The sequence below is a fragment of the Taudactylus pleione genome, unplaced genomic scaffold, assembly GCF_031769625.1.
Source record: "Taudactylus pleione unplaced genomic scaffold, aTauple2 ptg000885l, whole genome shotgun sequence".
In the NCBI taxonomy this organism is placed as follows: Eukaryota; Metazoa; Chordata; class Amphibia; order Anura; family Myobatrachidae; genus Taudactylus; species Taudactylus pleione.
In genome coordinates, this window is record NW_028285286.1 from 2,142,501 (window position 1) to 2,160,453 (window position 17,953).

The window sequence follows — 17,953 nt, forward strand, 5'->3', positions numbered from 1 at the left end:
ATGACTGACATATTCTCTGTAAAGCGCTGCATAATATATGTACGCTTTATAAATAACTTAATAAATAAAATAAATATTATTGGGTAAAGTGAAAATAAACTATAATCCCAGCACTTTTACAGAGTCTAAAATAAAAGTTATTGTGGAGTGCTCTTGTCCGTTCAGTCCCTGAGACATCGTACGAGTTTGTACCTCTCTCTGCTGAAGGCAGAATCCTTTTAAGATCCATATCCCAGCTGATTACTGGTGCGTCTATCATATATATCCCTGTGCGTGTGCCATCCCCGGGTCCGAGCCAAGACTTACACAGGATCTATCATAAAATACCTCACTGGACATGCTCCTTAGTGGCAGATTTGGGATAAAAATGCTGGATGTATTTAGATTGCTCAGTGACAGATGTTGGGGTCACGGCTTTAGGTGTGTAGGGATTAGTCTATACATGATGTGTATGTTTGGGAAGCTTCAGATGGACGTATAAAATGCCTCTGCAATCCTGGAGGATTAATGCAAATAAATGTGTATCAGCGGGAACAGCCATATTTAGCTCAGAACCAATATTCAGTCTGGGAACTAATGGCGTCACTGACTGAGGCAGTATCACCGTCGTGTACATCTAGGAGGTAGCGTTGTTACACCTCTTTCTATTACTCCCAACTCCGGATCCTTACGGATGTGTGACCACCGGTGTCGGATCCGGTGTGAATCGGAGCAAGTTGCTATTAGTGCGACACAACACTAAAGATAATACTCTTCCGGTGCTAGGGACTGAGTACCTCATTCAGAGGCGGTCGTTAGTTGCAAGCGGTCGCACTGAATCAGGGCGGCCGCTTGCATCCTGAACATCCGCCTCCTTGTCGATCGCTAAGCTGTGGGTTAACACCCACAGCTCTAGCGACCAACATGGCTGATGGTCGCGATGGTCAAGACCATCGCGAGCATCGGGGCTTACGACCAGACCCTAAGTTTGGGTCTGGGCACTCGTAAGCCCCAGGGAGCTTCCTGCTCTGATCCAGCAGGAAGCTCCCCACTGACATCAGCAACGATGTCAGTGGGGCCGCCCCCAACGGCAAGCGTTCCGGCGGGAACGCCTCAGTTTGGATAGGCACGCCCCCTGCCCGCCTCCCAAACGGGGCGAGCTGTCACTCACCATCGACAGCTCGCCTCGTCTGCTGCGAGACCCCTAGCGACGGAGCGTTAGGGTTAGGCACTAGGAGGGACTGTTAGGGTTAGGCACTAGGAGGGACAGTTAGGTCTAGGCACTAGGAGGGACTGTTAGGTCTAGGCACTAGGAGGGACTGTTAGGGTAGGCACTAGGTGGGACTGTTAGGGTTAGGCACTAGGAGGGACTGTTAGGGTTAGGCACTAGGAGAGACTGGGTTAGGCACTAGGAGGGACTGTTAGGGTTAGGCACTAGGAGGGACTGTTAGGTTTAGGCACTAGGAGGGACTGTTAGGTTTAGACATTAGGAGGGACGGTTAGGGTTAGACACTAGGAGGGACGGTTAGGGTTAGACACTAGGAGGGACGGTTAGGGTTAGGCACTAGGAGGGACTGTTAGGGTTAGGCACTAGGAGGGACTGTTTGGGTTAGGCACTAGGAGGGACTGTTAGTGTTAGGCACTAGGAGGGACGGTTAGGGTTAGACACTAGGAGGGAAGGCTAGGGTTAGGCACTAGGAGGGACGGTTAGGCACTAGGAGGGACTGTTGGGGTTAGGCACTAGGAGTGTCGGTTAGGCACTAGAAGGGACTGTTAGGGTTAGGCATTAGGAGTGAAGGCTAGGGTTAGGCACCAAGGGGAGTGTTAGGGATAGGTTGAAGATTATGGTGAGAAAAAAAAAAACATGTCGACCATTTCTGTGTCAACCATTTCCATATCGGCCTTTTGTACCTGTTGACCTTCTGTACTGTCTAACTTTTTATTGTCAACATTTTGTATCACAGCCGGCGGGATGTGGTAAGGAGTGCGCCCACGAGGTCCCACGTTTATACGGCTGAGAGAGAGTGGCCTAGACGGGACTTCACAATGTTATTTGGGACTGGATTATACATAACCAGCTTTATTCTCTGCATCAATAATCTGTTCTGGGATGTTCGGTATAATAGACTAAATCAGTTACACATTATAGCAAACTCATTTCAGCCCCCAGAGGGAACTTTACCCCCCTGATCTCTCAGACAGACACCTGCGGCTCTGTATATAATCTCCTTGGCGCGACTGTTCACCTCCTAACGCTGGCGGCTGAAACGCACTCGCATTAACATGTTTAATTTGTTATCTTGTCAGCAAAAAAAAAAATGGAATCGAATCTTCCCTATTGATTACGCCGACGCCGTGGCTGGGAGCAGCCAATTGACTGGCATTTGCTAATTGGCTTTTGTGCAGGCGAGAGATAATTGATTGTCTTGTTTCTTGTTGTGTCTGCAGGGCTGCTCCTGGTCCGTCATATTTGTGGATCTCGATGCACATAACCGGAATAGACAGACTCTCTGCTCCCTGCTGCCCAGAGAGTCTCGCTCCCATGTAAGTCATTGTTAGATAGCAGGCTGGGAACAGTAATGAGCGCAGCGTGAGGCTCCGATTAGCGGCAAAACTGATACTGTCGTGTACAAGTTATTGATATGGCTTGTGATCCCTGATTTGGAGTACATTTGATGGCCACCATTTATAGTACATACTTTATGTACCAGCGGTGTGCGTCATTTTAGTCCAGCGCTCGTCTCTTTTTTTTATTTTCTGTTAGAACTTGCGCTACTTTCTAAGCTGTTTCTCTCTGTTACCAGAACACCGACACGGCTCTCTTGACCTGCATCAGCTACCCGGCATTCGCCGTAGACGACGACGCCTTGTTTCACCAGGCTATGGATAAGATCGTACGCAAGCTCAAAGGGAAATACGGATTCAAGCGCTTCCTTCGGGACGGTTATCGAACGGCGCTAGAAGATGAGAACAGGCGATATTACAAGCCCGCGGAAATAAAGGTTCAATCTGTCGTGTTTATCGTTTATTCTTATTCGTGACAATCCTGCCGTTATGTTGAGAATCTGGGTTCGGGGCATCTGCCCCGGTCACCATAACATGTACGGGTTTGTCATGAGCCTAGTGAGAAGTTAATATCTGAATTCAAAGACATTTAACAATAGTATTTTTGATCGTTGCTTAGTACAGATGTTGCTGGACAAAACCGGTGGAATTTACTGAAAATAAATGTAAAAATAAAAGAGACCCATCATTCGGCAGCAGAACGACTTAGTACACTGCTGGAGCAGAGGCGTATGTACATCATTTCTAAAGGCTTCAGCCTTTTTACTTTGTCCCAACGTCATGTGCGTGATTGAGATATGTACCATTATTGTCACACTTAGCCTGCTTAAGCAATTATTATTTTCTTTTCTTTTACAGCGGGTGTTTGTGCCCTGTACAGACCATCGCGTTACACAATAATTTCCGCGCACTGCTTGTTTCTCTGGCTGCGCAGCTCCGATTCCGTCGCTGGCGCTCTCTATTAAAAGCCAGCGGACAGTTTATTGAGTGAGGGCTAAAAGGTTCATCATTCTTCTCTTTAATTTCACAGCTCACTACAAGTTTACACAGGAAAACCAAATTGCCCTCGTCGGGAGAGCAGAGCAAGGAGACGTCCCTTTAAAAAAAATATTATCTTTTTTAATATTAGAATTACAAAAGCCTATTTGCTAGCACAGTGAACACAGTATGTCTTTTCTGTCCTCCCGGTGGAAATTTATGTCTGTGCGGCAGAATTGTACCCGGCTGACAATGTCAATTCTTGCTCATATTTATATTCATTTTTATTTTTTTATTTTTTTTTATTGTCAGCTGTTCGATGGGATTGAGTGTGAATTTCCGCTGTTCTTTATCTACATGACCATTGACGGTAAGTTTGTGACTCGTGACCCTTTTTTAGTTTTAAAATGAATACACGACAGTGGCTGGAAGGCTGAACTTTCCTTGTGTCTGTTGTTAAGGATTAATCACTAGATTCCCAGCATCGGGTCTCTTGGCCGTTGGATTCCCAAGGACCCTCTGTTTAATGAGTGAGTGATAGAACCATTCATCTTGATATATCAGCAGGCCTTGTCTGCGGGGGAGAAAGGACCGCATAGTGCAAAAATCACACAAAATAACCTTTTCTGGGCAAACCATGTTTTTAAAAAACAAAAATAAAATTTGCTTGTCAAATAGGTAGTGCACAAGGTGAGGGGCTTAACACTCAGGGCCTCATTCAGACCCACTCACAAGCGCTAAGCTCTCACAACCGGGTCGATGTTAAGGCCCTGCGCACGAGCGTTTTGTAGGCGGGGCGGGGGGTGGCTCCACAAACGGAGGCGTTCCCAAGTGAACGGCTGCCGTTTTGTGGGCGGCCGCACTGACATCAGCAGTGATGTCAGTGGGGAGTTTCCTGCTCGATCAGAGCAGGAAGCTCCCTTAGGGTCTCGTCGCAACCCCCGATGGTCGCGATGGTCTTGACCATCGCGACCTTCAACCTGGTCAGTCGCTAAGCTGTGGGTGCTAACCCACAGCTTAGTTAGCGACTAGGAGGCCGCACTAAAAAAAAAGAAGTGGCCGCCTTCATTCAGAGAGAGCGATTGCTTCTTGCGACCGCTACTGAATGAGGCCCTCAGTCCTGAGCCCATTCTGACATTTTGATAATTTGTTAGACACTTTTGGGCCTCTTTTAGAGTTGGATGTACATCAATTTTTGTGCTGTCATCGTCCATACTGATATGTGCCCGACTTGCAGCCCCTTTGTCCTGGAGGGGCGTAACGGCGGTGAACGATCTTAAATGACGCTTAAGGTGCATACACACGTAACGATTTTTTGAACGATTTGTCGATAACAGCGTCGTTATCGTTAAATTGTTAAAAAAAATAGTTCCGTTTCTGAGATATAACGATGAATGATAATCACAAATGCGCACTCCCATTTGTAGTTATCGTTCATCGTCCATTTCAGACTGTCCAACATGACGATTTTCATTAAGGGAAGGAACATTATTCGTTCATCATTCAAAAAATCATTCACTTTTTCAAGGGAAAATCTGACAGAAAATCGTTGTTACAAAATCGTTACATGTGTGTATGCACTTTTAAAGGTGCATAAAAACGTAACGATTTTTTGAACGATTTGTCGTTCTCATTCAATCGTTCAAAAAATCGTTCAGTTTCTGAGTTAGAACGCTGAACGATAAACGTTCAAGCGCGCTCCCGTTTGTAGTTATCGTTCGTCTATTTCAGACTGTCCAACATAACGATTTTTCATTAAAGGAAGGAACTTAGGGCCTGATTCAGACCCGCTCGCGAGCGCAGGACGCTTGCAAGCGGGTTGATGGTGCCCTACTGCGTATGTGCACGACGGAGGGAGCTCCGTCGTGCGCATGCGCGAGACCCGGCTAGCGACGGGGTAGCCGTCGCTCCGGGTCTCGCACCAAAGGGGGCGTGCTGTCGATGTTGATTGACAGCACGCCCCCTTTGGTGGGCGTGCCGGGGGCGTGCCTGCCAGACGGGGGCGTTCCCATGGGAACGCCTACCGTCTGAAGCCGGCCCCACTGACATCAGTAGTGATGTCAGTGGGAGTGATTTTTGCTCTGATAGAGCCAAAATCACTCCAGGGCTTGTGGCAGCGAGACCCTACCGCAGGGTCTCTGTCGCAAGCCCGATGGTCTTGACCATCGCGACCATCATCATGGACGCTCGCTATAGCTGTGGGTGGTCACCCACAGCTATGCGAGCGTCCAAGAGGCCGCTCCATTTTCATGTAGGAGGGCCCTGATTCAGAGCGAGCGCTCTGGTCAGAGCGTCCGGCTCTGAATCAGGCCCATATTTCGTTCATCTTTGTAAAAATCGTTCATTACACTTCAAAAATCGTTACGTATGTATGCACCTTAAGGTAGCACTCCCCCTACAGATGTGACCTAATAAGACGGACGCATTCTATTGTCACAATAGCGATGACGAAACCAGCATGATTATTTAGCAGCTGCTGATTGTGTGTTGACCGCCAGCTGACAATACTTCGATCGTTCACACCACGGCCATAATATATCTGGTCTCGCCCATCTATTCTGATGACTTGTCATTTCGTTTTGGACTACTTCAAGAATTAACATTCCCATTGTACTTACAAAACGGAATACAGTTGATGTGAGACTCAAGACGTAAATACATCACTTTTATACGGCCAGCTCTGTATGAGACCATTTGTGAGGCAGCCATTTTGTCGGCTGAGCTGATCTTCCAAGAATCTGCAGCCTGTTGTTTTTCTAAGAACCAGTGACATCACTAAGGCTCTACATGTCTGTGATGTCAGCAGTTCTTTCTAGAACTGATGTGCAGTCACAGCAGACCGGCATCATGGCTGCCCCCACAGTGAGGCGGCACGTGTCAGAGAGCTCTAGACTGTAAATAAAACCTTGCTTTCAGGACACCGTATAAATGATGACAGGTTTACGTTGTGCATTATAACCTCACTGACTCTTCTGAGCCTCGGCAGGATAATAATCAGAAATCATCCCGTTTTCCGCCAGCTTAGGGGCTTAATGTGCTAGTTGAATGCGTTATTCTGAATATAAATGTAATAATGATAATGAGCTTGTTTGCAGGTCCTTATTTAGTTACAACACTGAATGATTATAAGATGTTAATATCTCAGTCCATCTGCTGCCGGCACAGCACAGAACGGCGCTGAAATCATTATGTGTAAACAGCTCCGTTCTACCGTTACAAAAGCAGAACAGCCATATTGTCAATGCGGGGGGGGGGGGGACACAGACAACATGCATCATTCATGGGGGTTTTACATTAGGCCAACACGCAGGGAGGTATGAACGTTATACAACTGTTACTGAGACACGAGGCTTTCTTGTCATTTCAGGGGTCTTCAGAGGAGACACTGAGCAAGTGAAAGAGTTTGAGGCTCTCCTGGACCCGTTACTCTTCCTTGCGTTTGATGGTAAGTTGAAGTTCCCATCTGGACTTTGAGGTGTATTTGAACTATTAGAGCTACTTACTGTAATATGTGAACATAGGTAAAAGCTGCCATGTTGTGGGCAAATCCCATAATCACAAGATTTCGGCCTGTCAGTTGACTAGGAGCTAGGACATCACTGAGGCGGCCATTTTGTGGACGAAACCAATATTAACATTCAGCTGCATTCAGGGAGGTTGCATTCTTCTGAGTTCACAAAATGGCTGCAACCAGTGCGTGCAGACGATGGGTCCACTTTAAGCTGCTCTTGTAGAGGATGAAGTGATCGTCATCCTAATAATATCAAGTTGTATCCGTGTTAAATTTTATGTCTCCTGTGATGTATAAAAATCACTAGCTGATGTACCCGGTTTCACCCAGGTAGATCTTAGATATTTAGGGGGGAATTCAATCAGGTGCGAGTTTGGTCCCGTAAGGTGAAATCACTGAAAATTCGCCTTGCAAATGACATTTGTAATTCAATTCCAAATTTGCATTTCTTTTTCTGAGCCTGTTTTTGGTCGCACCCCCCCTGAGCAGGTGAAAACGTAGGGAGAATATGTATTTTAGGGTCAAAAGGTTGGGACTTGCTTCAGAACTCTTCGGACACCCCTCCCTAATGACTAATTAGGCATTTGGAATTTTTCAATTATCTTAATTGGGCCAATAACTACATGTCCTTTCTGGGGTGAAGAAAAATAAATGACCTCAAATTACCCCAAAATAAGATTCTTTTTTTTTTTTTTTTTTTAGCTAAATCATGCACCCCAATTTTAATGAAAATATTTATTTAAATGAAAATAATTGCTTTCTATCATATTTTTACATTTTATAAAGTTGCCTCAAAGTACCCCAAAAGCATCTTTTTTTTCTACTTTTTTTGCATTTTCTGTTTAATTAGAAAGTAAATTCTACAGCTTTTTATATTTATTTTACTTTTTTTTTTAAATATGCATAAATCAGCCATTCTACACCTTTTAAAAGCATACAGTACTTTCCTTATGGCCACTAACAGTCTTCTACATGATTCTACTAACAAAGTTTTCACTTTTTTGGGATCCAGGATGGTCTGCCCACTTTTTCATGCTATTTTCCCTGTTCACTTTTTGTACAAACTTCGCACACTCTCACTGTGAGTAGTGCAAATTGGCAATCCGAATTGAATTGTGTGTATCTCAGGTGTGCGTATGAAGGCGAAGTGTGTGAGTTTTTTGTGTTTTGCAAACTCACACCTAATTGAATTCCCCCTTACTGTTTTCATTTCCATCTCACCACTCCTATAACACATTAATCCTTCACCTCTATTGTAATGCATCACTGCTATAGTAAGACATTACCCTCCCTCACCTGTGTACTAACACATTCCCCTCCCTCACCTCTGTAGTAACACATTTCCCTCCCTAGCCTATGTTGTAATACAATTGACATTCCCCTTCCTCACCTGTGTAGAAATACAATTCCTCCCTTACACCTGTACTAATTACCCTCACTCACACACCTGTAGTAACTTATTCCCCTCCCGCACACCTGAAGTAACACATGCTCCTCCCTCACCTCTGTAGTAGCATTACCCCCGCTCACTCCTGTAGTAACACATTCCCCTCCCTCACCCCTGTAGTAACACATTTCCCTCCCTCACCCATGTTGTAACACTTTCCCTTCCTTCACCCCGTAGTAACACATTTGAATTCCTTTCCTCTCTCACCTAAGTAGTAACACATTCCCCTCCTTCACCCCTGTAGTAATACTTTTTCCTCCCTTACCTGTGTAGTAACACATTCCCCTCCATCACCTGTGTAGTAACACATTTTCCTCCATCACCTCTGTATAACACATCCCCTTCCCTCACTATACAAATAGAAGAGCCGCACCAACTGCCAGTGATGTTTGGTAGCACTTGGGGTGACAGTTGGTGTTTGAGTATTCAACTCTGCTACAGCCACGATGAGACAGTCAGCCAGGACATTGCACAGGGGGAGGAAACATTTTAGCCCTTTTTACCCCCTTAGGAGTCGAATTTAAAAAAAAAAAAAAACTTTCTTAGTTGGCACCTACATCATGGAAGGAATATATTTCCCGATTTTCATGTTTCTAGGTCCAGGAGTTTGGGCTGGGCGTTGATGAGTCCACAGCACTAAAGGGTGGAAGACCAGTAATGTTATACCAGGGGTAGCCAATCCTGGTCCCCGAGAGCTACCATCAGTGCATGTTTTCCAGGTCTCCTCACTGAATCACCACTGAAATAATTGGCTCCACCGGTTTATCTTTTCAAATGTGTTAGTGAGTAATGACTACACCTGTGCACCTGCTGGGTGGTCTGGAAAACGTGACCTGTTAGTAGCTCTCGAGGACCGAGGTTGGCTACCCCTATGTTATACTTTCTTTATGTTACAGCAAGATTATTTATTGACTGTTGATGGTATTATACATTGTATACATTCTTCTAATTGTAACCAAGTGTACTGTACAGATATGGGCATGGATATAGGATAAAGAGATGCCCTCTGCCCCTATCCTACCCGTGTGTTACAATTCAGTACGGAGGTTCTTAGGGCTAGCTTAGCTTAGTTACAAAGCTCCCCGCCGGCAACAAGATCATCTCTGTTAGGGGGAGACCTAACACTGACATGTGCCAGATGAGGTTCCTATAAACCTGGTAATAATGGGCTCAGCTGCAAGTCTGTAGGGAGGGGGGCGAGAGTGCACCAGTCTTATCATAATGTACATGTTAAAAAGGGAAAGGGAGAAATATGCGTTTAAGGCATCTAAAAGCAAAGACGTGCTCTCCAAAGAATCAATAACGTGAAATTGAAACACAGAAGACAATAAAGGAGAAATGTCCAACGTTTCTCATCCCACCCGTGTACTGTGACCATAATACAGAGATTCTCAGTGCTGGCGATTTCACATTAGGGATCATGATAAATGAGTGTAAGTGCACATAGGACCTCAATTCAGACCCGCTCGCAAGCGGGTCGATGTTTAGGCCCTGCTCTCGCTCCGGAGCTCACTACAAAAGGGGCGGCTGTCGATGTTGATCGACAACTCGCCCCGTTTTGTAGGCGTGGCGGGGGGAGTGGTTCCTTAAGGAACGCCTACCGTTTTGTGGGCGGCCGCACTGACATCAGCAGTGATGTCAGTGGGGAGCTTCCTGCTCGATCAGAGCAGGAAGCTCCCTGGGGCTTGCGGTTGCCGAGACCCAACCTTAGGGTCTCGTCGCAAGCCCCGATGGTCGCGATGGTCTTGACCATTGCGACCATCAACCTGGTCGGTCGCTAAAGCTGTGGGTGGTAACCCACAGATTAGCTAGCGACCAGGAGGCCACACTTCAAAACCCAAGCGGCCGCCCACATTCAGAATGACCACTCGCATTTTGCGAGCGCCTCTGAATGAGGGCCATAGTCTTCTTTATATACTATATATATATAAATAAAAGAACATTATTACTCCCATCAGCTAGCATTGATACATGATCTGCAAATGACAAGACAGCACCAGCCCCCGACACCACCCAGTACACCTACCCATGAATACCCTGCTGTTGCCCCTGCACCAACCAATTAGCAGAAAGGAGGAGAGGGGTGGAGTTTAAATGAAGGGGGACACATACTTGTCCACTTTCGTGCATTGTTCGGAGGGCCCACGATGTTTCCGTTCCCAGCGAAATCCCTTAGCAAAGTGGGCAGGATTAATGAGGGTGTCCTAATGTCTACAGAGTCTGGGGAAAACTCCCCCAAATTCATGACTCTCGCAGACATTCTGGGAGATAAGGCGAGGAGAGGGAACGGATCATTGGGTGCTGATCTCAGGGCAGTGACCAGCCATCGGGGAGCAAGGCAGCTGTGGGTGCAGCACTTTTTATGCCAGGCCCGGAACCCCAATTTTGACTGCAAATGCTGATCACCCACTAGAGACCTGGTAATCATAGGTGAGCCAATATAGGGCCCAGTTACAACTAGCACTGCATGAGCTTATGTGACACTGTTCTGCTCATGTGTATCTCAATCCCATGACTATGTTGGTGGTGAGCGTTAGTCACGTCTCTGACAATCTGAATGTAAATAAAGTAAAATATAAAAATTATACACATGGAATCGCCTTCCCTGGACTAGGTATATCGATTTTCTATTCCTCTGCGCAGAGCGGCATGCTGTGAAAATTACTGTGTTTGAGGGTTGATTTAAATGTTCCAAATTCAGAGCGTTTTCCTGTGCCGTTCTGCAGCGACGGGGGCTTTTTGTTAGAATAAATAAATAGCGGAACTGCTCCGAGAGCAGCGATTACAAAGTGACTTGCGTGTGGGTGCTGGCGGCTGCGAGGGACTTGGGACTCCTTCCATTGTGTAACTCTGAACGGTATTAATAACATGGGCGCTCCCTGGCACCTCTCTCTATTATGGGAATCTTCCCCAGCTCCTAGCGCGCACCGCCAAGGCACCGCAATGCCAAACAGGAGCAGCAGTGACACGTCCTCTGATGTGCCAAAGCCGGGTCTGTACTCACTCATTACACATGTAGGTAATAGTATAGCGTGTCGCTTTAATGTAACTTGCTTGGAAATGTATCCGAGGATTCTGTGCCAGGGTAACGGGCACCACGTGAGCCAAGCACTTTGTGCTGGCCAGAAGCCATTGCGTTCACGTCCTGCCTCCCTGCCCTAGATTTCTTACCCCAATGCTGCTGTCATGTCTAATCCCTAAACCGTTGCAGAATTACCCCCCCCACACAGTCTGTGTTGCTCCCCGTCTCCATGGCTCTCTCCTTCGTAGCCCTTTGCCACTTACCACAAGTACATTCTGTCCAATCTCTGGCTCTCCCAGTATATGTTTAAATTGTCAGTTCTTCAGCGCCAGCACGCCATCTTTCATTGTCCAGCAGTTTTACGTTTCGTGTTCTTCATGTATTGTGATTCTGGAAGGCGCTCTCAGCATGAAAACTGATTTATGTCGTCCATTATTCCTCCCTTTGATGGATATTCCATTGCTGACACTTGACAACATCATGCACAATTCACTCTGTCTGCAGTTGTCATGGTTTGTTTCAGAATTTAATGTATATGTAATTTTCTGCTCTCAGCGCCACCTTCAGGGTAACGCATCAAAAATCAGCAGCAGAGTATTCTCATCGCCCTCTAATATACATTACCGAGGAATCTGTCAGAGAGAGTAATATTACCCTCCTCTATCAGTGAGAGTGATATAGTGCTGTATATAACCCTCCTCTATCAGAGAGAGTGATATAGTGCTGTATATAACCCTCCTCTATCAGTGAGAGGGATATAGTGCTGTATATTACCCTCCTCTATCAGATATAGTGCTGTATATAACCGTCCTCTATCAGTGAGAGTGATATAGTGCTGTATATTACCCTCCTCTATCAGTGAGAGGGATATAGTGCTGTATATTACCCTCCTCTATCAGAGAGAGTGATATAGTGCTGTATATTACCCTCCTCTATCAGAGAGAGTGATATAGTGCTGTATATAACCCTCCTCTATCAGATATAGTGCTGTATATAACCCTCCTCTATCAGTGAGAGTGATATAGTGCTGTATATTACCCTCCTCTATCAGATAGAGGAGGGTTGTATACAGCACTATATAGTGCTAATAGTGTAATATAGTGCTGTATATAACCCTCCTATCAGAGAGAGGGATATAGTGCTGTATATAACCCTCCTATCAGAGAGAGGGATATAGTGCTGTATATAACCCTCCTCTATCAGAGAGAGTGATAGTGCTGTATATAACCCTCCTTTATCAGAGTGATATAGTGCTGTATATAACCCTCCTCTATCAGAGAGAGTGATAGTGCTGTATATAACCTTCCTCTATCAGAGAGAGTGATATAGTGCTGTATATAACCCTCCTCTATCAGAGAGAGTGATATAGTGCTGTATATAACCCTCCTCTATCAGAGAGAGTGATAGTGCTGTATATAACCCTCCTCTATCAGAGTGATATAGTGCTGTATATAACCCTCCTCTATCAGAGAGAGTGATAGTGCTGTATATAACCCTCCTCTATCAGAGAGAGTGATATAGTGCTGTATATAACCCTCCTCTATCAGAGAGAGTGATAGTGCTGTATATAACCCTCCTCTATCAGAGTGATATAGTGCTGTATATAACCCTCCTCTATCAGAGAGAGTGATAGTGCTGTATATAACCCTCCTCTATCAGAGAGAGTGATATAGTGCTGTATATAACCCTCCTCTATCAGAGAGAGTGATATAGTGCTGTATATAACCCTCCTCTATCAGCGAGAGTGATATAGTGCTGTATATAACCCTCCTCTAACAGAGAGAGTGATATAGTGCTGTATATAACCCCTCATCTATAAGAGAGAGGCATATAGTGCTGTATATAACCCCTCATCTATAAGAGAGAGGGAGATAGTGCTGTATATAACCCCTCATCTATCAGAGAGAGGGATATAGTGCTGTATATAACCCTCATCTATCAGAGAGAGTGATATAGTGCTGTATATAACCCCTCATCTATAAGAGAGAGGGAGATAGTGCTGTATATAACCCCTCATCTATAAGAGAGAGGGAGATAGTGCTGTATATAACCCCTCATCTATCAGAGAGAGGGATATAGTGCTGTATATAACCCTCATCTATCAGAGAGAGTGATATAGTGCTGTATATAACCCTCATCTATCAGACATAGTGATATAGTGCTGTATATAACCCCTCATCTATCAGAGAGAAGGATATAGTGCTGTATACAACCCTCCTCTATCAGAGAGAGTGATATAGTGCTGTATATAACCCCTCATCTATCAGAGAGAGTGATATAGTGCTGTATACAACCCTCCTCTATCAGAGAGAGTGATATAGTGCTGTATATAACCCTCTTCTATCAGAGAGAGTGATATAGTGCTGTATATAACCCTCCTCTATCAGAGAGAGTGATATAGTGCTGTATATAACCCTCCTGTAGATATCTCTCGTAGAGAGTGATATAGTGCTGTATATAACCCTCCTCTATCAGAGAGAGTGATATAGTGCTGTATATAACCCTTTATCAGTGAGAGTGATATAGAGCTGTATATAACCCTCCTCTATCAGAGAGAGTGATATAGTGCTGTATATAACCCTCCTCTCTCGTGGAGAGTGATATAGTGCTGTATATAACCCTCCTCTATCAGAGAGAGTGATATAGTGCTGTATATAACCCTCTATCAGAGAGAGTGATATAGTGCTGTATATTACCCTCTTCTATCAGAGAGAGTGATATAGTGCTGTATATAATCCTCCTCTATCAGAGAGAGTGATATAGTGCTGTATATAACCCTCTATCAGTGAGAGTGATATATAGTGCTGTATATAACCCTCTTCTATCAGAGAGAGTGATATAGTGCTGTATATAACCCTCCTCTATCAGAGAGAGTGATATAGTGCTGTATATAACCCTCCTCTATCAGAGAGAGTGATATAGTGCTGTATATAACCCTCCTCTATCAGAGTGATATAGTGCTGTATATAACCCTCCTCTATCAGAGAGAGTGATATAGTGCTGTATATAACCCTCCTCTCTTGTAGAGAGTGATATAGTGCTGTATATAACCCTCCTCTATCAGAGAGAGTGATATAGTCCTGTATATAACCCTCCTCTATCAGAGAGAGTGATATAGTGCTGTATATAACCCTCCTCTCTTGTAGAGAGTGATATAGTGCTGTATATAACCCTCCTCTCTCGTAGAGAGTGATATAGTGCTGTATATAACCCTCCTCTATCAGAGAGAGTGATAGTGCTGTATATAACTCTCCTCTATCAGAATGATATAGTGCTGTATATAACCCTCCCCTATCAGCGAGAGTGATATAGTGCTGTATATAACCCTCCTCTATCAGAGAGAGTGATATAGTGCTGTATATAACCCTCTTCTATCAGAGAGAGTGATATAGTGCTGTATATAACCCTCCTCTATCAGTGAGAGTGATATAGTGCTGTATATACTCACCTGTACTATCTGGGAGAGAATGATATAGCGATGTATATACTGTATATACTCACCTGTCCTATCTGTGAGAGAATGATATAGCGATGTATATACTGGATATACTCCCCTGTCCTAACTGGGAGAGAATGATACAGCGATGTATATACTGTATATACTCACCTGTCCTATCTGGGAGAGAATGATACAGCGATGTATATACTGTATATACTCACCTGTCCTATCTGGGAGAGAATGATACAGCGATGTATATACTGTATATACTCCCCTGTCCTATCTGTGAGAGAATGATATAGCGATGTATATACTGTATATACTCACCTGTCCTATCTGTGAGACAATGACATAGCGATGTATATACTGTATATACTCACCTGTCCTATCTGGGAGAGAATGATATAGCGATGTATATACTGTATATACTCACCTGTCCTATCTGTGAGACAATGACATAGCGATGTATATACTGTATATACTCCCCTGTCCTATCTGTGAGAGAATGATACAGCGATGTATATACTGTATATACTCACCTGTCCTATCTGGGAGAGAATGATACAGCGATGTATATACTGTATATACTCCCCTGTCCTATCTGTGAGAGAATGATATAGCGATGTATATACTCACCTGTCCTATCTGTGAGACAATGACATAGCGATGTATATACTGTATATACTCACCTGTCCTATCTGGGAGAGAATGATATAGCGATGTATATACTGTATATACTCACCTGTCCTATCTGTGAGACAATGACATAGCGATGTATATACTGTATATACTCCCCTGTCCTATCTGTGAGAGAATGATATAGTGATGTATATACTGTATATACTCCCCTGTCCTATCTGTGAGAGAATGATATAGTGATGTATATACTGTATATACTCACCTGTCCTATCTGGGAGAGAATGATACAGTGATGTATATACTGTATATACTCACCTGTCCTATCTGTGAGAGAATGATATAGTGATGTATATACTGTATATACTCACCTGTCCTATCTGGGAGAGAATGATACAGTGATGTATATACTGTATATACTCACCTGTCCTATCTGGGAGAGAATGATACAGCGATGTATATACTGTATATACTCACCTGTCCTATCTGGGAGAGAATGATACAGCGATGTATATACTGTATATACTCACCTGTCCTATCTGTGAGAGAATGATATAGCGATGTATATACTGTATATACTCACCTGTCCTATCTGTGAGAGAATGATATAGTGATGTATATACTGTATATACTCACCTGTCCTATCTGGGAGAGAATGATCTAGTGATGTATATACTGTATATACTCCCCTGTCCTATCTGTGAGAGAATGATATAGCGATGTATATACTGTATATACTCCCCTGTCCTATCTGTGAGAGAATGATATAGCGATGTATATACTGTATATACTCGCCTGTCCTATCTGTGAGAAAATGATATAGTGATGTATATATGCCCTCCTCTATTAGAGATATTTTTTTTATCACTATATATGAACAGGTCCTGTGTATGTGGGAATTACATTACTTCATGTTAACCTCTTCCTTCCCATGAAGTGTTATACTGCTATATTTTATCCCCTTCCTCGTTGGACAGAGTTATATATTGTGTCTCCCTCTGTGTCACTGACGTCTCTGTAATTCCCTTAGGGTGCCCCGTGGTTCCTGAATATTACCACGTGCCAGCTGACTTTGTGGAAGCCGAGAAGCTGAACCCCAGTAGCCAGAAGAGATTTCCCAGTAACTGCGGGCGGGATGGCAAGCTCTTCCTGTGGGGACAGGCTCTGTACATCATCTCCAAGCTGCTGGGTAAGTACTAAATGTAAGAGTGCCTGTGACATCACTGAGACGCCACTCTCTTGTATATAATAGAGGGAGCATGTTTTCAGGCTATACCTGTTACAGCCGAAGTGTTCTGATCAATGCTGGCTCTCACGCTGTGTACTGATTTTATTGTTTTATATTCTTGCTTTAACCTGCATTGGAATCATCCGATTTGTTGCTCTTATAATTGACTGGTAACCAGTGACTTTTGAATCCTGGACATGGAATGTGCTCACGATGTTCCTGATTCCCGGAGAATTGATAGGTGGTGTCCTTATGCCTGTCGTTAAGCCCACATAATAGCTCCTTGTTCTGTGTATAGCCGCCAAGTGCTCTTGATATTTTATTCTCGTTCATATACACCTTAAACTGCTCCCACACCTTATTATCCGTGAAGTTCCCCAGGCCCTTACCTACATATGTGTTCTCATACATCTAGCCTCAATACGCCACGCAACGTGACTTGCCTGCCATGAGTGAGCCGTCAGGTCCTGTGCTACTCTGCTAGTGCCGGGCGTCTTTTTTTTTGCCGAAAATGCATCTAAGACGTAATGTGATGAGACTAGGACGCTCCAGCAGACTGTGGTTATTAATTTGATATGCAACCCTTGTATACCTGTGTGCTCCTGAGTCTGTATATGGAGACTGCGCTGAGTAATGTGACACCCGAGTCTGTATATGGGAAACTGTGCTGAGTAATGTGATATGTGACACCTGTATATCTGTGTGCTCCTGTCTGTATATGGGAGACTGCGCTGAGTAATGTGATACCTGTATATCTGTGTGCTCCTGTCTGTATATGGGAGACTGCGCTGAGTAATGTGATATGTGACACCTGTATATCTGTGTGCTCCTGAGTCTGTATATGGGAGACTGCGCTGAGTAATGTGATGTGACACCTGTATATCTGTGTGCTCCTGAGTCTGTATATGGGAGACTGCGCTGAGTAATGTGATATGTGACACCTGTATATCTGTGTGCTCCTGAGTCTTTATATGGGAGACTGTGCTGAGTAACGTGATATGTGACACCTGTATATCTGTGTGCTCCTGAGTCTGTATATAGGAGACTGCACTGAGTAATGTGATATGTGACACCTGTATATCTGTGTGCTCCTGAGTCTGTATATGGGAGACTGCGCTGAGTAATGTAATGTGTGACACCTGTATATC

The 17,953-nt window shown here is 44.4% G+C and overlaps 1 protein-coding gene across 3 annotated transcripts in view; it reads left to right on the forward strand.

Annotated features, from left to right (window-relative positions):
* The window catches only part of PHKB (phosphorylase kinase regulatory subunit beta), a 327,566-nt gene that overhangs the window by 202,016 nt on the left and 107,597 nt on the right, over window positions 1–17,953 (forward strand). For all 3 annotated transcript variants that reach the window (XM_088458985.1, XM_088458984.1, XM_088458983.1), the window contains 5 exons: window positions 2,428–2,523; window positions 2,784–2,981; window positions 3,835–3,892; window positions 6,890–6,967; window positions 16,608–16,766. In XM_088458985.1, coding sequence (XP_088315111.1) covers window positions 2,428–2,523; window positions 2,784–2,981; window positions 3,835–3,892; window positions 6,890–6,967; window positions 16,608–16,766 — 589 coding nt within the window. The remainder of the gene's footprint in view (window positions 1–2,427; window positions 2,524–2,783; window positions 2,982–3,834; window positions 3,893–6,889; window positions 6,968–16,607; window positions 16,767–17,953) is intronic.